At 40.6% G+C, this 22,646-nt stretch overlaps 1 protein-coding gene across 1 annotated transcript in view; it reads right to left on the bottom strand.

Moving 5' to 3' along the window:
• Positions 1 to 22,646, bottom strand: part of LOC100539246 (activating molecule in BECN1-regulated autophagy protein 1-like) — a 93,346-nt gene that overhangs the window by 34,622 nt on the left and 36,078 nt on the right. Inside the window, exons 6-8 of the mRNA XM_019616093.2 lie at positions 14,577 to 14,687; positions 6,771 to 6,959; positions 6,156 to 6,310 (exon numbers count right to left, since the gene is read on the bottom strand). Of these exons, the coding sequence (XP_019471638.1) occupies positions 6,156 to 6,310; positions 6,771 to 6,959; positions 14,577 to 14,687 (455 nt within the window). The remainder of the gene's footprint in view (positions 1 to 6,155; positions 6,311 to 6,770; positions 6,960 to 14,576; positions 14,688 to 22,646) is intronic.

The raw sequence follows: 22,646 nt of genomic DNA, 5'->3' as shown, positions 1-22,646 counted from the left end.
ATTTATCCATTTATACTCAAACATGCAAATCAATGAAGTTTTTCACGCCATCTGCAACACCAATGTAGCATAATATTTTCTGATAGTGAATCCAGTTCTTATCTGCAGCACCCTACATAAACAGTGCTTTCCAACATGAGTTCTGGATGCCCTGTTTTACAAAATTAACTAGAATCTACTGGTTGACACAGCATAACCAACTATTTGGCTATAACAAGTCTATTATACGCTCCTCTCTGTATCAAAAGGAGAGATAAGAACATGGTTCTGCCCCCACGTCCTCTTCCTAGTACCAAGAAAGACATTCAGTCAGTGAGTTGGCTTGGACTTTTGACTGCGAAAGAAGCATCCACCTGGTTCAGTTTCTGCCAGCAGCAGAAAATTTCTTAGGGTGGGAATTGGATATACTACACTCTCTCTATTCAGAATAGTCAAGAGCTCCCTCTGTCCACCTGTAGATGTCAAAATCTCTCTCAAATGAAGACACGAGAGACCATACCAACGAGCATGTTCATTCAGCACAATAGCATGAAGTTGGTACTCTATTTTTTTTTTTTTCCAAATTGTTCTTGTTTTCAGACATATGTCAGTTTACCTGAATTCTTCTGACTTATTATCGTAAGCCATCTCCACACATTCCCATCAGTTTTCTTTTTACATTATAGTTTTGTCAGAACTCTCAATAACTCGTTTCTCAGTGAAGCAGATGTGCACAGCCATTTGCTATCGGCCTTAAAGAGCCTTCATTTACAGCTGCAGGAGCACTCACAATGCATCCAAGTAAGTCAATGAAGTGTGGCAATGCCATCCCCTTTGCTGCCCATACTGAATACATTCTGTTGACACTTGCACAAGGCTCAGAGTATTCGATACAATTTGACATCTTCTCACATGTTCTGTGCATTCTCCTAGTTAAGATTTAATACTCTGAAAGAAAGCTTGTCTCTGTGCTAAAACTTGGTGTGCCTTTCTGCTTCAGGCTTTTCTTCCTGCAGCATTTGGAATACTCTAGTTTACAACAAAGTGCACACATAGCCCCTTCTGTCCAAACCACCACAGACCAACCAACCACTTCAACAGGATCTTTGCCACTGCCAGTCACCTTGTCAGGAGTTAATTTTGGGTCTTTTAATTTTCCAAGAGCTAAGTCTGGGTTTTCCTTTTACATTCAAATCACAATGCAGTACGTGAGACAGGAACTGGTTATGTCATCTCACTCCCCACAAATTACACGGTTAGTTTTTTAGCTTTATGTCAATCAAGTTTTCAATCATCTTCAAGAATCGTTTCCTCAGTTTAAAAATTCCTTCCTGAGTTTTATTTTAACTTGAATTATAATAATTGCATTCTTGTGATTTCAGTTAGTTAGGGTAAGATAAAAACAAAACATTAAGTAAAGTGAGGACATCAGAATTTGTGAAGAAATTCAGAATCAGAATTTGCCAGAAAAAAACATACCTTCTGGCCTTCTTCTCACTAATATCCATTGGTAACAGACCCAGAGCATTATGATCCTCACTATTCTAAGTTTCCAACTTTCTAAGTTCACATTATTCTATATTCTTTAGCTTCCATGTCTGGAAGTCACAAATCAGAAGATTTCTGGAGTCACAGAGAACACACAAATCATCCCAGGTCCAAGCAGCTTGAAAGCAGATACTTCTTATTCGGATCACCTCCACCTACAATTTCAAAATAGGCTGCAAAATCCTGTGTTCTTTCTCCAAACCTCCCATCTCTGAAACTCATCTGTAGCAGGACAATTCCCAGCATCATTGCTTCCGCACTACCCCAATCTAGAGATCTGCTAAAAGCAGCTACAGGCAGATTTCAGATGTTTGTTAGTTGGAAGAAAAAAAAAAAAAAAAGAGAGAGAGAGAGAGAGAGAGAAAAGAAACAAAAACAAAACAAGTTTTACACATAATACTCTTGTTAGAAGTCAGTACTACTAGCAAGCTTTTTAAATTTCAATATGAAAAAGAAACTTGCTCTTAAGGAAAGGCAGGTTTCTATCTGAAATGCTAAGCAGATTAAATCTTAAAGGAGTGAGCAGAAAGAGTATGGATCTCTAGCTCATGATGCTATCACAGCAGATGAGAATTTACCACTTTTACTCCCTTTCTAAGCACAATTCATAAGTAAAATCACGATTCTGACCTATTTAGCTCTACCCAATCTCTCTTGAATAGAAGAAGCAAGATACATACAGATTCTCAAGATGCTCCATGATACTATCCAGGACATTTCCCTTCAGCTCTGCAAATTACACCACTAGCCAGGATATTTCTAGGTGCTATTACACATACCAGAGCTAATTAACTGCATCTTCAAAACTTCTATTGCAACAGGAAGACAAAGAAAACTATCTGAGGAATGGAAACTTGCATTACCCTTACTACTTAGGCATGCGGAGAAAGGAAAGTAATCACTGTATGTCACTTCTCAGCAGGTTCCCAAACAACTTAGGAGCCACACTGCCAAGCCTTGCTCTCCCAGTGCATTGACAGGTAGTCAAATGGTGTCAGGAAGGAAGGAATAATCCTGAGACACCTTTTAAGAATTTGCATACTATCTGATACAGCATTTCTCTTGAATTTCTCTCTGGGGATTTCTGCAAGGAATGCACAATTAAAACATCCACAAAGAACTGCTACAGAACATGGATATGACTTCTTTTTAATTAAGAAGTTGAATAGTAATTGCTTTGTATTACAAACTGTTGGCATAGAAGCAGAGAGGATGCTTTCCGATTCTCTCTAATGTGCACACTAGAGATAGAAGAATACAGATCCACCAGTGCCTTTTTTCCTATACCTCTTTCTACTGCATGCTGGCCAAGCTGCAAACAGGTTTTTACTCAACTGAATATGAATGCAGCAGTCACTGTAAAGATGGTGAGCTATGAATAAAGTTTCCTACTTAAACTTCTATTTTTATTTTGCATGTCCTAAAAAGCATTACAAACTTATGGAGCTATTGCAAAACTCAAGACAGAAGAAGCGACAGTTCTTCTGGCGCCAGTAGTTGATTTACTAATCTCTACAACTAGATGAAGGAATAACATTTACAAGATTAACAGTCTTATGTTTTTCAAGCTTGGTCCTGCAGACTGCACAAAGACAACCAACGACACACCAGAATGCTGAAACTATACCCAACGTCATCCGACAGGAAGGCTCTTTAACCAAATTAATTTAAATTGGTCTAGTTGTGACCCTGTCACATAGGCAGAAAGCTGAAAGACCAAAGCAGTCAGAAATGAGACATTTTAAATGTCTTTAATCATGGTGCAGGAAAGGGGAAAAGCAGCAAATTAGTTAACAAACCCTGCTAGACTGGATAGATTTGAGAATGTGGGGGAAAAGCTTTTGGAAGCTAAAAATATATGTGCAAGAAAGATGAAAAAAGCAACCTTTAGAATGCATGCACACCATCTGGAGAAAAATAATCCAGAATTACAGCAGATGAAAAAGACAGGGGTGCAGTGATGCAAAGCAAGAGTGAGAAAAATTGTACAAAATTTTCAAGGTACTGTAACAAAAAACGTAAGTAAATTAATGCGTAAGTAAAGCTCCATACTCCAAAGGGGAAAAAAAAAAAAACTGAAAAAACATCCTCTATGGAGTTCTGGCATACATTACATACATTCATCACATTACATATGTAGGAAAGAGAAGAATCTTTTGAGGTTCAACAAGGGCGAGTGTATAGTCCTACACCTGTGGAGAAATAATCATATCCACCAGAACAGGTATGGGGATGACTTGCTGGAAAGGAGCTCTACAGAGAAGGCCCATGGCATTTGGAGTGCATAAAAAAGGTCGTGACCAGCAGATGAAGAGTTCTCCCCATCTACTCTGTCTTGTGAAGCCACATCTATGTCCAGTTCTGAGAGGAGAAGATTGATGTTTACAAATATCTACTAGGCAGGAATGGATGGGGCCAGGCCCTTTTCAATGGTGCCCAGTGACAGAACAAGGGGCAATTGGCACAAACTGGAACACAGGAAGTTCCATCTGAAAATGATGAAAAACTTTACTTTGAGGTTGACAGAGCACTGGAACAAGCTGCCCAGAGAGTCTTCTTTTCTGGAGATGTTCAAAACCAGACTGGATGCTGTCCTATGTAACCTATTCTAGGAAACCTTATTTAGCAGGCAGTTGGACTGGATGATCTCCAGAGGTCCATTACAATTCTGTGATTCAAATATATACCAGAACGAGGGGAAAAAATGGCTATTCTGAAGAGAATTTAGGATTTAAAAACCTGAAGCTGTGAGACTGAAATACAAGAAAAGATAAGGGAATACAAAGCATTACTTCGCTAAATGATGACTAAGAGCAAGGATACAAGCAGTTAAAGAATATTATAGACTCTGGGGAAAGAAAGTATGTGCAAAATGGAAATGAAAAAAATAAATGGAAGATACTGGAATGGAAGATTCAGACCAACCTTACTGATTTTGTTAGTTACACAACGTGTGTCCAAAAAGAATGGCTACAAGCTGCAGCAACTGGAGCTTAGAGAAAACGTAAAGAATGGATGAGAGGAATTAATCTTACCATAGCTTTTCATGCAAAGAGACATGATTTTAGCTAATAGGACTTCCTTATCTTAACTTACTATGATACAGTACAAAGACTATGGGAAGTGACACTCCCTTATTTGGCACTGAAAACTTAGGATCTGAAAAAGACTAAATGAAAATGAATGAATCAGTACTAGGGCAAACTAGAAGAATCTAGCAGAATACTGAATCCACGTAATTAGTAATCCTGTCATATCCACACAGCTTTCACCAACCATACCCACTAGCCAAATTGGGCTGTTTTCACAAATGATCTTTAATCTGCCTCTTACCTTAAGTGGCCTTTACCAGAATGGTAGCTCAGAATCAGGGCTAAAAACATGCTGACTTGGTTCACTAAAGAATATCTTCATTATCAATCTTACTTTGCCTCATGATGTGGAACAGGTGATGAAGATAAACATGAATTTTAACACTGGCTGATAAGTTAGCTCATGTAACAACGTAGCTGATGTGACCCTCCCTGAATAATGAGCAGCCCAGACAGTAACTACAGAGCATGAAGTTGAATCTAGCAATCTGGGCCATAGGTAAATTCTCTCCTCAGTGCCAGGCCACTAGTCAAATGGTCCAGTCTAATTCCTGTACATTATGAAGGCTCTGCCAAAAGAAAAATAATCAGAAGGATCTTTAAAAAGATAGAGATATAGACAGAGAGGGAAAAGCTGTTCATGGAAGCAATTCCACTATAATCATGTTACTTCCCAAAAATGAAAAGGCTTGAATGGTTGTTCTTTATCTCCTGCAAGATGCCTGAATACATGGCAAAAAAAATACCACCGAATCCAAATTTCAGCTTCAGAAACTACCTAGTTCTGTTTCTTCAACTGCACATGGCTTTTACCATCCTAAACTATTTCTGAGCAGCTGTCTTTCTCTGCTGATGAATGAGGCAAGCTGTATACGTTCTCTTAATTTTGTGTGTGTTTGAAAAAAGACAGTTTTATGCACATTCTGAATACTCAGGGTGGTTCACAGCTCAGCAACAAAGCAGAAGTATAGAAAAGAAATTCCATTTCCAAGCTGGCCTACGTATACATAGAAAGCTCATTAATAATTAACCATGAACACCCTATTTGGCAAAAACAAGGTCAGCCTCATGGTAAGCAAATCTAATATGAAACCACTGGTGGTCACTCCTAGAAGTTAAGTCCCTTTTAAGAATGTCAGGAAATAATCTTGAAACCTCAGCCAAAAAACTTCCTCACAGTAAAGCCAATTGCAGTGCCACAAGATAGATCAAGATAGATGCATAGTAACCCCCCAAAATAGAAAACACCTACTAAGTACTCTGAGTGATATCTAGACTTACAAATATATGACACTGAATATTTGCTTGTCATCATATTTGAAACCACAGAAAGGTTTAAAAATTCTGTTAAATTTATATTCTTCTGTCATGTTTGCATACCTCTGTGATAAATCCCTACATATGTTTATTATTCAGTGAGCCTGGAGCATGTTACCTTTTTGCTGTCATAAGCCAACAACTAACTAGTAGGCTAGAGCCAAAGCAGCATGATATCACTGACAAAAATTCACAGAAACAGAATACACACATACTCACCCTCATAGAGGTCTCTCCACCATGGGGCTGTTGCAACCTGAAGACTTGAGCAACCATGTGTTCTGTGGAAGGGTGCAATAGGATACGTCGGGAAGCCAGTCCCACCATTACATATCTGCCCATTGGAGACAGGCTCACAGAAATGGCATTAGGGCCTATAAAACAGAACAGTAGTTACTTCACTCAAAGGTTAACATCCCTCCTGACATATCTTTCCCACAGTTTCTTCTTCTAGTATTCTAGCATTCCAATAACATAAAGCATACAAAGCTCATTCTGGTAAGAGGCAGAAAAGAACAAGGAGACCTGCATGAGCATAAATTTTGTGAAGACACTTTACTGCTGCAAGTATCCTCCCTCTAAAACAATGAAGTTCTTCAAATAAAAAATTGTCTTGCAGCAACTACCCACTACCAGCACCTTAACTACCCAGACAGTATCACAAACTCCCCCCAGCAATGCTATGTTTGTGGCTAGTGGGGCAGCCAATGTTGTATTTCCTGTTACTACAGTAGACAGGCATTGACATTCAGACTATTGTGTTTCTCAATGAATGCTGAGTTCCAAGGTAACTTCTCACATCCCCACCCACCCTGACTTCTTGCTGCATCTTACCAAATCGTTTTGTGTAAAGCATCTCGCCCAAGTTATGGGGTGCCAGAGAATACACAGCCAATATTCCTTCGTCGGGGAAGCCTCGCTGGCTGCTGGGAATGAAGGCTGCCAGTAGCTGCCCATCTGCAGATATATCACAGCTAGCATCATTGTAAATCTTGCAGTTTTGAACAAGCACGTTCACAGATGCTGAAGAAAGAAAGGAACAATGATTAAAACATTCAGGCTCAGCAGAATAAAGTAAGATTCAAACCTAACGTAGAACACTAAATGTATGAGGCATTCAAGACATATAGCTTTCTCCAAAAGTTTATGAAATATTGCTACTCTGATTAATGTAACATTTGCTCCAAAACACAGATAAGGCACTACAACGAGCCCAGAGAATGAAATCTACTCACCTGGAGCCTTCGGCCAAGAAACAGCAATGATTGCATTTTATCAAATCGCTCCTTTCTTGAGTACAACACTACCCTTTGCAAAGGACAGCACAGTTTAAACAAGTCCCAAATTGTGACTCTTTGACATACTCCAGCAGTGGTAACATTAGAAACAGTACACCTTGATTAATTTCCCATTTTCATACGGAAACCCTAAGTTTCACCTTTCCTTATTGCCAATAAACAGAAGGTAAATGAAAAATTCCTCCCCATAGATACAGACATTCCTTTCTGACGGCTGTTTTTACACCAATCTTGGCTAAAGGAAACAAGATAGGAAAGCGACTCTTCTAGCCAGTCCACCATTTAACTGCTCCAGTATGAGACACTTGTGCAATCAGTGAAGCAGCTGTTAAACAGACAAGGTAGCGAACAGCACCTCAGAAAACTGAAGTTTTACTTTAATCTCTGCCAGTGAGCTGCTGAGTGACCTCATACAGACCTTTCCCCTCCGTGCCTTGCATTCGCAGCCCATATGATCTTTGGGCAACTCAATCTTACCACACAACTGTACCATTCCTAGTGTAACAAAGTTCCATGGCTTTTGGCATCATCTCTTCACCAACAGATTACGATATTCACCCCCTCAGCTTAACCAAAAAGCACTTCATTTTTTTGACTGGAGCTGATATAATTATTCCAGGAGATAAGGAGCTGAAACTAACACTTGCAGCAGCAGGAAACGAAGTCATGATGGGGAGTGAGCCAGGACTGATCCCTCTTCCCAGGACTGCTGATTAAAACTGTTTGCTCAACTTAATCTTTATTTTTTTGTGGTCTTGAAGACATTCCTTTCTGGAACTACTTACCTGCATAGTTGAGTATCATATTCTACTGCTCCACTTAAGAAATTTCAATGAAAAAACATACGAGGATAAGAAACAGGCTATTTAATTACATTCTGTACTAAGCCACCTACACCTGTACTCTAAATTTACTCAGCCTTTTTTTTTTTTCTTCCAGTTTCAAAGCTGCTAAAAACAGTAATTTTCAGCCTAACATAAACAGAAAGGTGCTGAACAGAAAAGGTAAATAACGTAGTCACTGCCAGTGCTGAAATAACCAAAAATACACATGGCCCTTCAAAAAAGACAGTCCAAAACATGACAAAATTCCTGAGCGATCAGTCTAAAGCTAGCTGAAGAGAAAGAGCACAGGATAAAGAGCTACACTACCTCATTTCAAAAATGCAGAATTAGAATGTGCCTTCCAATTCTCCCCCTTCAGTCTTTACTGAAATACTCTGTTATCACAAGAGAAGATGGGTATCAACACAAGAACTACAGCATACATGCAATGAACTAGCTACAGGATACATGACAGTTCACTGCACTCTTGTACTTTTCATCAAATTGGAAGGATTCCTGCAGAGTTCTTCAGCAACTCATTTCAAAACCTATCCTATTTATTATCTTTTTCAATCAGCTAGACACAGAGTGCAGCTGGTTGACGAAATCTTTGACAAAGTTGCTTAATTCATTAACAGAGCATGATTGGTTCACAAATGGAAAACTGAACTATACAGAAGCATAAAAGAAGTGAAATGCAAAAATTCTGGAGCGCGATAATGTTTTTTAAATTCTGCTTTACCTAGCAGCTCATCAGTTGGAAACAGGATCAACTCTGGTGATCATAGCAATGACTAGCAGCCACTTAGCATGACAGTGAAAGAGGTGGCAGTGCTGAGCTGCACTGGGGAGCACGCTTACCATGGAAATGTCAGTGCTGCCCTAGTCAGTTTCTGCTGAGAGCACGTGCAGAACACTGAGCACAGTTTTAGTCAGTCATGCTCAAGAAAAATTAAGCCCTAAATGGTACCAAATCCAGCAAATAGTTAAAAGATAACTGGGGAAAATGTGGCATTTATTTTATGGCTTAAAAAAAAAAAGGTGGAGAGGAAATAGGATTGTATTTACAAAAAAGTTCCAAAAACATAAGTGCCAGAGAACATTAGTTATAATTCTCTTCAAAATTGACAGGTGAGAGTAAGTGGGTAAAAGCAACCATTAAGTTTAAAAATTAGATTTATATCTTTTAAAATCTGAATTGCAAGATTCTATAATAGTTTTTCAACAAAAGTAAAAGGGGTAAAGAATTTAACTAATTTTAAGATAGAATAAGAGGAAATATAGGATGAGCTTGTAGGGATCTAGACAGTGGTTAAGAGGGTCTTTTCTCACTTATCTCTTTGGAGTTCTATTCTAATCTGCTGCAACCTAAAAATATTAATTCACCAATGGTCTATTCATCATACAGCATAGGTTCACTTATATTCTACCTTTTTTTGTTTTTGTTTTGCTTTGTTTTCTTCTTTTCTTCCTTTACTGCTTCAGCACAGCACACTGAACAGTCTTTTGGTGAGCTCTTCACAACAATGTCCGACATGACTGTGTGTCTTGTTCTTTTAAGGTTTAATGCATATGCTGAAGGGCTCTTAGAAAACAGATTGTGAGCTCCTCTGCCAGAAGTGAACTATCTTTCCCCCTCGAAGTTTGCCTGGAACATAAAATATCACAGATGCAAGTCACACGGAAGAAGAAGATGCCCTTTATTTCAGTCTTGCAAGATCTCATTCATGCTGGCATCACAGTTCTTTGCTCTTCCGTAACTTGCAAAGGATGAAGGACTCAGGCAGCACAGACCAGGACCAAAGGTACCTACTGTGTCAGCAGAAAAACCTCAAGGAACAGCATCTAAGAGATTCCTAAGTCAGGGAGATGACTCAGGATGCATTTGACTATTTGATTTTTTTGAGCTGAGGTTCCATCTGTTAAAATGAAGTCAAAATAGAAGACTTCAGGGGAAAAAAATGCTATTTTTGGAAAATCATTTGCAACAAGGCTGCCCTTTCATCTCTTGTTTTCTTTTGTTGTTAATGCAGCCACAGAGCTGATAGAATAGATCAAAAGAAACATCAGAGAACAAATTAATCAAGCTCTTGTGCTAACATGGTGCTCACACCTACAGCATAATCCCACTTGAAGCTAGAGAAGGCCTGGAAATGCCAGCTGGACAGCACTATTTGCCAAAGATAACCCAGGATACAGTGTTGGGAACAGGCTTCCATCCTCTCCTTATCACCCTGAGGATGATACTTTCTTCACAGCTTTTTTCCTTCTTTCAAGTTGTTCTACATCAAACCATAAATCAATAAGTAGTGACCAAATCACCTTCCCAAGTTCCATCAGTGTTACAACTGAAGACAAACTCCTGACTTGTGACTAATTATGGAAGAACTAGATCAGTTCAGACACAGTGGTTAGAATATCAGGTTGGATACTGGAAAAAATTTAGTCTCAGAAAGACTAGTGAGGTATTGGAACAGTTGCCCAGGCAGATGCTGGAGTCACTGTCCCTGGAGGTGTTCAAGAAACGTGTGGATGCAGCACTGCAGAACATGGCTTAGTGTGCATGGCAGGGATATGCTGATGGTTGGACTTGATCTTCACCTTAATGATTCTATGACTCTATGATATGGAAATAACAAGTAAAAAGTAGCATAAGGGAAACTATATTCAAAAAACAAAAACAACAGACAAAACCTTCAGATATTTCACCCATGGAAAGGTAATGGTCACCAATTCAATACTGACTTACTAGCTGTGAGCAATTTTAAGGATCTACGGTAGTGACAGCAGCAGCACCTAGCAGAAGAATATTAACTAAGTGGCCAGAGATAGCTTTGCCTCTGCTACCAAATTCCCCAGCCCAATGCTGATATGATCAACAGTTATAGCAGAAGGCTGGATTGTGTTCATGTTGGCATTATTAAAAAAAGAACTGGTGAAAGGAGAGAAGGGATCTTCTTGTTTTGTAACTGACAGAGAATGATAGGCTGGAGGCTGAAATCCCCCAGGTCCCTCCAGAGTCATTTCCCCAGGCCATAGGTGTCGCCACAGAATCACAGAATTGTAGGGGCTGGAAAGGGCCTCCAGAGAACATCGAGCCCAACCCCCCCTTCCAAAGCAGGCTCCCTAGATCAGGTTGCACAGGTCAGCATCCAAGCAGGTCTTGAATTTCTCCAGAGAAGGAGACTCCACAACCTCTCTGGGCAGCCTGTTTCAGTGCTCTGTCACCCTTATTGCGTGCTGAAGAGTGTGGCCTCGACCCTTTGCCTCCTGCACCTTAGATATTTACAGCCATTGATCAGATTCCTTCTCTGTCATCTTTTCTCAAGGGTGAACAGACCCACGTTGCTCAGCCTTTCAAGGCCTGTGTGCACTTGCTGGGTTTGCCATCAGTGTGGTCACTGCCCCAGAGCTGAGGCTTGTGCATGGCCAAAGGTCAGGCCAGGCCTCTGAGGGTGCTGAGATCGCAGGGCTGCACTAAACACACTGCTGTTACTTCACATTTCAGTGAAAAACATCCTATTTCCAAACTACCTTCTCTTTGTTTAGTTATAACAGGAAGAAGAGCTTCTCTGAGATGGAGGTCGGCCACGGAGCCATTTCTCTGATGGGAAGTGGAGTTGGCAGGCAATCTCAAATTTCAGCTGCATCATTTCATCTGCCTTAAGTTCCAAACCACTTGTGGCTCAAGTCTGTCCCAGGAAGTGCAACAGCACCCTCTCTGTAAGCAGACTCTCACATATGATCATCTCTGATTTACAGAAAATGATGGAAAAAAGGAGCTATTGAAGTCAAGTGCTTTACTTGGAAAATTGTTTGTACCCAAGGCCACAGACAGTCTGAAAATATCTCCAGTATACCACTGCATTGTTATACACTTAGCTTTGCAGTATCACGATTAACTTGTGCACCTGTACCAACATTTTACTAAGTGGCACAAGCAGACCATTGAGATAAAGCTTCCTTGAAGAAATATGCTTGCTATATAAAATGGCCTGGCATTTAAAAACATAGATCATCAGCAGCACTACCATCAGGTTATGAAGGGAAGTATTAGTAGCCCTAGGCTACGTTAACATCTGTCTGGTTTGGCAAATTTGCAGCTTCTGTTTTTCTGTGCCTCTGGAAGCATGGTAAATGTCTGTGTTAGGATTAATCCAGCTGTTCCACGTTCATACATCTCTACTTGACTGTGGCAAAGGGAGATGCAACTAATAAATCTAGAAAAGCCAGACTTAGGCTGATCATGTAAGAACAAAGAAGCAGAGTAAAACCAAGCATTTCCAAATGGTAATAAGTCAAGAAAGACAGTGAAGTACATCCTAGAGAAGAGAAAGCTCCGGAGAGACCTGATAGCAGCCTTTCAGTATATAAAGGGGGGCTGTAAGAATGAAGGGGACAGATATTTCAGCAGAGTCTGCTGTGATAGGACAGGGGGAAATGGTTTAAAACTGTAAGAGATTTAGATCGGATATAAGGAATAAGATTTTTTTACAGCAAGGGTGGTGAGACACTGGAACAGGTAGCCTTAAGAGGGGGTGGATGTCTCATCCCTGGTGACATTCAAAGTCAGGCTGGACGGATCTCTGAGCACCCTGATCTTGCTGTAGCTGTCCCTGTTCACTCCAGGAGAGTTGGACCAGATGGCCTTCAAAGGTCCCTTCCAACTCAAATAATTCTACAATTTTAAGTACTACAAAGCACAAAGTGCGGATTCAGAAAGGCTGGGGATGGCCTGCAAGAAAGGCACGATGATAGAAGAAGCCTTAGCCCAATATCCAGCTAATTGGAAGTGAATTCAAAATGGGAGCATTTTGGTAGAGGAGAGGGAGAAGATAAATACTGATGCCTTAAACAGCAGTTGGTCTTTATTTTCTACAGAATTCTGTAAATTACAAACATCTTGTGATTTTTTTTCCCCTTCAGAAAAACAGCAGCCTGCTCCTGAACAGTTAGATGAGGCCAGAAAAGCTACTAGCAGCTGCAGCACTCTTCAAATACTTCATAAGATTGCAGAGAAGTCTCCAAGAATCTGAGTCAGTAGCAAGATGCTTCTTTATCTTCTCTTCCTCTTCATTTCAGGATGGATCATGGAAAGTGTTGTACCTTCACCTTGTACACTGATCCTTGGCCTAAAACCTTACACTACTACTACAAAGTTTGAAACTTAACAGGACATGTCATAGCACTGGCACATTTGAGTTCATTGAAATATTCTACTTTCAAGATGACACTGCCTCCTCCTTCCCATGACAGAATGCTTCTCAGACAAAATACTAAGCACCTTTCTCCTTTACAGCATCAAGCATCACTGTCTAAAAGCAGGGCTTTAATTTCTCACCAGACTATAAATGCCACACCACAACATTCCATAAAAACACGTAGAAAGATTATAAGACAGGCACCAGGTATCTTGTCTGCAGGAATGACACAATAAGAAATAGCTTCTTTAACAGGATGGGTTACTGCTGGCCTTTTCCTAGCTACTTTCTGCAAACAGAGTCCCTGTTCCCTCTGAAAAGAAGTCAAGTGGTTAAATTTAAAATATGCACAGAGATGGTCCAAGTTAAAAATCACTGCACAAACATTCCTTTCTACTATCTTCGTATCAGGCTGCCACAAACATTCCAGCAGCTGTGCAGCAACCTATATCAGGATTCCATTGCAGACTAAAAATAGCCTTCTAGCCAAGTTAGCTCTAATACACCAAAAAGTCATTCCTTGATCAGCTGATCACAAGCATCAATATCCTTTCATCTGTGTAACAAAGTCTCTTCCAATGCAAGAGCTAGCTTATGCCAGCTCAGAATGCATGTAAAACTAGGGTCTAATTCAATAAATGGAATAAGAAGGAAAAACAAAAACAAAAAAACAAACAAACCAAACCCTACAACAAAACAATAAATCAAAAGCCAAAAACCGGTAGTACTGCTCATTCTTGACCCAGAAGTGGCTTCCACCTGAAATATGGGACAAATCACTGCTTTGGCAAACGGCTAGAAGCTACACCTACTTCCCTCATCTTGCAACACTGTGGTAGGCAACAGACCAGGATTCTGATTACCAAAACACACTGCAGCTCTTTAACCCACAGTAATGTCAATAACATGCAACATCCAGTTCCAGTTTATTAGTAGCTTCTAATGCAAAAGTATAAAGCTGGTACGCCTGTCATTCCTCTATAAACTTGCTGGTAAAAGAATGAAGGGATTGGATACAGATTTTCTTTTTTCTTTTTTTAACAAGGATTATATATTCTCATGAGATTACTTACATACAGCCCCAGTTACACAAGGATTTGCTGACAGCAAGAATACACAAGCTAGACAGAGCAGCAACAGCTCTGAATGCATTTTGTCATTGTCAACTTTCCCAAAAGGCTAAGCATTTTACTGTTCCCACTGCAACAAGGCAATCAAGTAAATCCCTACAGTATATAGCTGCCTTCCAAAGATCATAGTGCTTATGGTTGTTCCATCTGGACTTAAAAGACAGCACTGGTGTCCTTTCTAGCTTACCATTGCTGATTTCTGGCAGGTCAAACTTTGTGAAGTCCCACCACTGGAGCCGGTAGGTTGTGTTAGCAATGTTGCTGGCCACAGCTGACTGTCCATCTCCAATCACAGCACCTACATGAAAGAGAGGAAAATAATTATCAATTTAATCTCCAAAAGATCATCCAGAAAAAAAGTGGGAGTGACAAAACAAAGAGCTTTCTAAAATCAAACACGAAGTTCAAGATTCTTAAATAAGCATTAGTTACACAAATGACAACGTCACCTAAACTTAGCCACAGAAAACAAGAAAATAATAAGAAAGAACCTCCCTGGAACATATTTCTGAAAGAAAAAAAGGTTGATAAACAAGCACAGGCTCACAAAGTAGAAATCTTAATCAGATTCATTTGGTCCAAGTACAATTCAATGTTAGTGAAGACGTATTTTCGTAGACAGCAAATTTTCTAGTACAGCTATGAAGGAAACAATGTTGCCCTGTGAAATCACACACATTTACAGACATATTCCTCGCTATCACTAAACTCCACATAGAAGGATTCAGGCTGCCTACAATATATGTCACACAGTAAGGATTATAACAAAAATATTAGCAACTCTATCTGAAATGACAATGAAATTAGAGCCCACTACAGAACCCAATCCTACGCCCCTGAAGCAGGTACTCCTTTTTGGAGTCTCTGAGACAGAAGAATGCCACAAATGCATGCTGTGGGCTTTGCTAATACATATATACAGAGAAAACACAGAAACTCTGTATATTACTTGTACTTGCATAGGCGGAAGATGAGTTAGTTCTGCCTGGTAAGGAAGATCTCAGAGCTGGCCTCAGGGTTTTCCTCCCTTTACTGCTCTGTCAACCTACTCCAGGCAGGGGCTGCACTGGATCCAGCCTCTTGCTAGCCACCTTAGGATTTGGGCAACAGCTTAAAGCACACAGCTAAGTGTAATATTTCAGTAACTAGCACAAAGAACATAATTAGCCCGGCAGAAAGGAACTGCTGCTGGCAACTTAAGTAGGCATACATGTAAAAGAAGCTCAGAGGCATTAAACGCAATCCTTATGGCAACAAGTAGAAAAAGGAAACAGTTCTCCCATTATAGTAGTACAGTCAAAAATCTTTTGCTATTTCTACTCTCTAAGACCTTCAATTGCATGTAGCCACCGTACTACAAACACATCCTAGAACTCAGAGGTGCTCAAGCTATGAGAACTGGATAAAAGGGAACAAAACAAGATCACCCTCATGTACACATGAGGAAAAGCACAGCCTCCAGGGGCTCATCAGACTAGATTGAGGCACCTTCACCGTCTGATGGGAAGCATACAGTGGCTTCACTCTCCCACAGAGAGACTAGCTCAGGACTGTCGCCACAGCAGCACTGGTGGAAGAACAACACCTGGCCAGCTCAGCCTCTGTTTCTGCCCATCAGATGCTCACATATTGCTGGGAGAGAAGAAGCAAGGATTTTTGCTCTCACATGTGCCCAAACCCTTGTTCTCCATATCCCCCAAAACAAAGGGCTCCTCTAAACAAAAGATAGGTGCTGGGAAAAGCAGACAATGCATTAATGAAATTACATTTTGCAACCAGAAGTGGAAGAAGGACAATTAGATTTTGTGTTCCTTTGTCTTCAAAAGTCTCCTTGTTACAAGCTTGTGGCTGGTACACAAGGGCACCTCTTGCCGCGTTGCTTCCAACCACCAGAGGGAGAACAAAAAAACTAGTTCTATGCAAATTCTAAGCAGTAGCACCTGCTGCACTAAAACTGTACCTAGCATCACCAACTGGTAACTACTGCCTCAACAGGCTGGGTCAGGCCAGGAAACGCTCAGTGAAGACAAGCCACAACAGCACTATTCAGGGTGCCTAATTCCACAATACTTATCTTCTTGTTACAGAACAGCATCGCAAGGTCATCGCCTGTTTTGCGATGACAACAAACTCTGTTGGCATAGCCAACAGCATATAAGATGGAGAATAACATATGCTAGCAGAGCAATCTCACACTCCCTCTGCATCACAGAAGCCTAGCAACATCACACACTGCTCCACAAACAGCAAATTCATCTGGCTCATACTACTGTTGCATCTACAGCTACACACACCATCAAAAGAGCTGTTGGCAAGTATTTTTGTTTTTTTTTTTTTCCTGTAGATATTCTGGTCCTGTTTTCCTTCTCCCTGGAACCTTCAGGTGAGTTATGGTGTTCAGTTCAACCTCTCATCTCCTTGCTTTGCCTAAGGTATTTATGTTCTACACAACTACTAGAGGAAAGCAGCAGCTCCTCTCTGTCTACACGACAGCCCTGCACAAATTTCAGTCAGCAAAAGCCACCAAGTGATGCTAGTGCTGCAGGTAACAAATGTCTTTAGCAAAAAGAGGATCTTGAGGGAACAAGGTCCACAGAGTAAACAGTGTATGTTCAGAAAGATTTGATCAATTTCTCAAAGAATTCAAACAAGAGGGCCTTACACTAATGGCAGTTCCATGATCTACCTGTTTTTATTAAGTGATTACTTCCACTTACACTAATCGTGTATTTGAAAACCATAATTATCAAGTTATATCTAGTTACATACAACAACAGGGAATAAATTTCTATGGTTTCACAAACCCTGCCAGAAGCCTCCCACATGCACGCATGCACTATCCTACGGTAGAGACAATTAAAGACATTAAAACATTTGAGACATTTAATTTAGGAAAGAAAATAATCCTCAGTACACAACTACACTGTCCTAACCTTTTTTGTTTGATTTCTCTGTTGGTTGGTAGGACAGACTTGAGAACACGGGAAAAAAAATTGATGTTAAATCATCAGTGTTATAGAGCTTGTGTTTACTGTGCAGCTCAAGGACTCTTCTCAGCTGCTTCACCTCAACTGGGTTGGTTTCAGCCTGAGTAAGAGCATAAGAAAGCGCCGATGCTTCTTACATCCTAGTGTAACTTGAGGCAAAACCCACAGTTCAGCTACTTAAATCTGGGTGGCGGCAGATCAGCTCACACAGGCAACAGTTCTCACCAAGCACTTGACAGTCTGTCCTGATCCCTGGATCTTGTATTGTTTGATGGAATCACAAGTGACTGCAATGGGTACCCGAGGGTCTCGGGCTTGTCATTGCCATGAACAGAACGACCTTTTTCTGCAGAGGAGATGTAGATTTCAAAATGCTGAAATCCAAAGTGAAGGCCAATTGAAATGCAGTGAATGTAGGTTTGATTGGCAGCTTTCCTGCGTATGTCTATCACGGCATAATAAACACTGGATGATAGCAGAAATGAAGATAAATGCTTTCAGCAGCCCCCCTTCTCCCCCCACCGCCCTGATCTCCACCCACCCCCACTCAGCACATGACAGGAGAGTTTAAAGAGTGGGGGAAAAAAGTCTTAACAAAGGCTTAACAAAAAGAAAAAACACCACCTTTTCTTATAGGCCACCTACACGTACCAGCTATTTATCCATCAGTCTCAGTCCTCTCAGAGGGTCCAACTCATCTTGCCATGTGGAGAAACGAACCTTTGTCAGTCAGCTATTGCTCATTTATGAATCAAGCCATACCAGCTCATGTCAGAGTTTAGACTGAAAGGGAAAAAAGGGCTGCAAAGGTATTCTGAAGTGGTGAAGAGCAGGATACTTTGAGACTATTGCTGTATCAGACCTTCAGTGGATGAGCTAATATTCAAGCTACACAGCCTTTGGTTTCAAGAATGCGACCATCTACAGGTGATGAAAATTTCTCTGCCATAAACTTAACAGAAAGTGGAGTTTAACCTCTTTTTTTATTTTCTTCCCCCCTCCCCTCCTTCCCCCCGATTAGATCATTTCCTCAAGTTTTTATTGTCTGGCAGATTTCTTCACAGTCGAGCAAAATTTATTAAGATGCTTAAAGATAAGGCACATGCCTTTGAGGAAGTTGGAAAAGTCCCTGAGCTAATTTGTGACTCAATTTGAGAAAGTGATTAGACCCTGGTATAAAATTCCCCCTAGATCAGTACTTGTATCTTTAAGCATGAGTACCTTTGAAAAGTAATTACCTCTTTATGTGCCCATTTGTAACTGTAGCTAATGATACTGAGATTATTCAAGGCTTGCAGAAGGGATCTATCACAGATGGTGAGTTTTATTTACGCAAATCCTAGGTTTACTACTACCCAGTCTCCAATAAGCCCAAAACACAGGACCAGTCTATTTGATAAACCAAGAACAAAGCTCTTTGCTGCAAGAATACATCAGATTCTCTCAACCAATCTGGAAACCATTTGAAGCCAGATGAAACGTTACCACTGATCAACACGTCCTAGTCAATTAGTTGGGGCTCTAACAGCTTCTTGCACATCTCCAACCCTGAAGTATTCCACAGGGCAGCCTGGCTTTGGGAACAATAAAAACATGCAATCCTGAAAATGTTTTTGACAAACTTGTATTCCAGACTACCACAAAGACACTACCTTCAAAGTGGCAGAGCTAACTATCTTTAACTGGGCTAACACTGTAGAAACAGTATGCATAGCAACTGGTATTTTCAAGGATTCATTTTGGGAGGTAGCCATTTGAAGAGACCATCTTTTCCAATCTCCCAGCGTGTTTTAAATAGCAAGTAGGCAAAATTATATGAATGGATGCACAAGAACATTGCTAAGTGTAGTTCAATGATGTGAACTGAGAAAGCCCCAGAGAGGTCTGTGCTCTCTGAAAGCTGAACCCTTCAAAAGGCTATTGTTTTTCCCTTACCCCAGATGTACAAAATAAGAAGAAATGCAATTCCCCATTCATGTTCATTTCTATTGCAAAATGTCCTCTTAACAGGGGCAACACTTAGCATGCCCAGTTCCACAGCCTTATCAGAGATAGGAATTTAAGCAGGCTGTAGGTAGCAAAGATGAATACCCTAATACGAGCTCAAACAAGTGCCCAAGGGCTTCATTCACATCGTGAATAATGCAAACATGACACGCAAAAGGGAATATTCCTGCTACAAGATTCAGACCTCAAAAATAAATGAGTTTATTTGCAAGAATACAAACAATAAATGAACAAATGTCCTGCCCAAAGCCTCCACATCCCCAGTACACTCCTGATTGCTCCTCAACATCTTGATATTAGAGACATTCCTCTGTCTGATATGTAACAACTGAAACAGAAATGCATAAGAGAAGCATCTGCCTTCAATGGTAGGGTCTAGCTGTCCCTCAGGGAAACTAGAAGAGGTGAAGGTCCTTTTCAGACACATTTTCTTCTTCTCTGAATTGTTTGCACTCACCACAACGAAAGTCTGGATTTAGAAAATAGTGTGCAAAAAAATTGTTTTATCTGTGAAGTTCATAATCTCTTGCCATCAAGAAAAAACTAGATAATGAGGAATACCATCTGAACTGTGGGCATATCAGAGTGTAGAACTCAAGCCTCACCTCAGTGATGAGTGGAAAGCAAGATGATTGCTCAATAGCTGCTGAGAAGGAGAAGGGATGAATGACACAGTGAGTCTGACTTCGGCAACTGAACTGAAAGTAATAGTTGCACCTTGCTAATGATATGTAATTATTTGGCTTGTGTAGATTCACTGCTGTAGAGAATACTAATTTGCACAGTTTAAAAATTTGTTCTTACAGGGTAGTTAGTATAACTCATCTAATGTTGCTTGCAAGTCTTAGTGTTGCTTATATTCACAGAACTCAAATGAAGCTTCTAAGTGCAATTTTTTCCTTCTAAGAAAACTTAGAAAACAAAGACTGAATGGGCTCAGGTGTTTGTCCTTCTTGTTTGTCATTTCTGAACCTTTTAGCCACAGAGAAGAATTTCTATGGAAAAGTTCCACTCCGTGAGTTACTTTACACTATCTAGTAGCACACATGAAAATGCATTTTAAACAGCAAAACCCCTTTGCTTACTGAGTACCATGTGACATCTGGAATTCTGCTTCTGCATACCATTTCTACAGAGATGGAGGTGCCCCATGAAGCACACGGGTGGAAATAAATGTTACAAGGCTAGAGAGTCAAGTGAAATCTTCCTGCAAATAGAGATCATTAGAAGAGCTTGACCGGAAAAGTTTATAGAAACAAAAACTAACATCTGTTACTGTTTGACAGACAGTGGTCACAAGTTGCTTAAGAAGTGGGTGGGCAAGCAAGCTTTCCTTTCAGTTCATTTGGATCCCTTGCTGGGAATAGAAGTCAAGGTGTGAGTCTCCCAGTCAGCAAGCTGCCAGAGCCATTAAAAAAAGCATCTGCAGATATTGTTGCTTGTTTTGAGACCATTTCTTTATTTCCATGTGACAGCAGCATGTGTCAAAAGCGTGCCTCATATTACCATATGATTCAAGCAGTAAAACATGTTTCCTACAGCACAGGCTTTTAGGGAAAATATTCAAGCACTAAAAATACATTCCAATCTGCACTTCATTTCATCTAATGTTTTGTTTCAAGCATGTCTTCATATTTCAGCCATTTAGATGATTTTGTCTGTAGCAGAAAGAAGTCCTAACAAAAAGCACTGAGTAAAGGTTTGGAGGAAGGAGTTTACACTTCCAAGAAGCATGTATTTTCTTCCTTCACCTTTGTCTGTACCTACATATGAGGGTATGTTCACAGCTCTCCTCCCTTTCCAGCTTCCCAGAACAGTAGGTGACTCTGGAAGTCAAAATGCCACATCTCTCCTGCCAGAGTTTAAATTTCATGCAATCCCTCTGAAGGTGAACTGGCAAGGACTCGGCAGCTAATCTGTGCTGAGTGTCACTAGGGCTCCTCCCTCTGCCAGTCCCATCCCTTGCAATGCCTCCACTCTCCTCTGTCACTAAGTCCCTTGCACCATTTCCAAGCCCTTCATTAAAGGCTGTTGGAAGTCTGCTTTTTAACCTTCACATCTGTGTTTATTCTCTGCACAAAAACAGAGTGGAATCTGTGCCTGGCAGGCAATTCCTTTTGTAAAACTCCTTTTTCTTTCCCTTTCTGACTTTTCAGAGCATGAAATGTGCCTGCTAATCCTAATTGCCTCAGATGGAGAGGCTGAACAAAGGGGCAGCCTTCCACCAAAAGCACAGCTCTGTGCAGGTTATGCAGAGCGGCCGCCAGGCTCTAAGCTCAAGTCTCCAGAGCTCCCATCTCATTTTGTTGCATTTCTAAAACACACAAGGACAAAATTCCCCACACAGATATGCTGGGAAGAAGGACTTGCTTTCCCCTCCCCTACTGAGAAGGTTCTTCCAGCACCAGAGCTCACTGTGCTGCGTGACATGGGCATTGGTCGGGTAGTCCTCAAATACAGTTGCTATGCGTCAAAGCAGAGCAGCTCAACACACCCGGCTTTTAAGGGTCATTTGTGTGTCTGCATCCCAGCATCAATTCTCTTATCCAAGCAAAAAGTTTGCAAGGTCCCACCAGCATGTTTGTAGCCAGCCTATCCATGAGTTGTGCCCTGACCAGTGGCACAGGAAATGGAATTGGCAGGGATTCATACACTTTTCTTTGTAGTGACAACAAAGAAGTTAACTTTCTGGTCTAGCAGAGATGTCTGGATTCAGAGGAATATTTCTACTGCAGAAAAAAAAAAAAAAGAAAAAAATACTCATTTACAAGTTTGCTGTCATTGCTTAGCGAGGATGTCCTTAGGATGTCCTTAGCACCCAAGGCTGATGCTTGTGAACTTGAGTTGTCACACCACTCACACTGTCCGCTAGGTCTACTGCAGTTCACTTGTCTAACAGAGGCTAATGCAGTATCACACTAATCCAGCCTTGCCAGAACTGCTCTATACGATTTTAGCTAATTCAGAGCTCCTAAATTTTTGAGATTTTCTTGTAGAGACTGTCACACTTGCCAGCTTTATCCCATATTCCACAAAAGTTATACGTTATCACCAGCTCCATACCTGGCAGATTAGCACAGCCACGCTTTCAGTTCACACTGAATAATTTCTCTCCTGAGCAGAGGCTCAAATAGGACTCCCAACTAAACACACAGTGGTGCAGATAGATGTAGTACAGATGCAAAAATAGAGTAAAACTGCTTTTATGGAGAATAGCCTCTTCCTCCATGAGTGAAATCTCTGAAATCCTATTAATGCAAACA

This window comes from Meleagris gallopavo, chromosome 5 (assembly GCF_000146605.3).
Source record: "Meleagris gallopavo isolate NT-WF06-2002-E0010 breed Aviagen turkey brand Nicholas breeding stock chromosome 5, Turkey_5.1, whole genome shotgun sequence".
Classification (NCBI taxonomy): Eukaryota; Metazoa; Chordata; class Aves; order Galliformes; family Phasianidae; genus Meleagris; species Meleagris gallopavo.
This window is presented reverse-complemented; position numbering and strand designations above follow the sequence as displayed.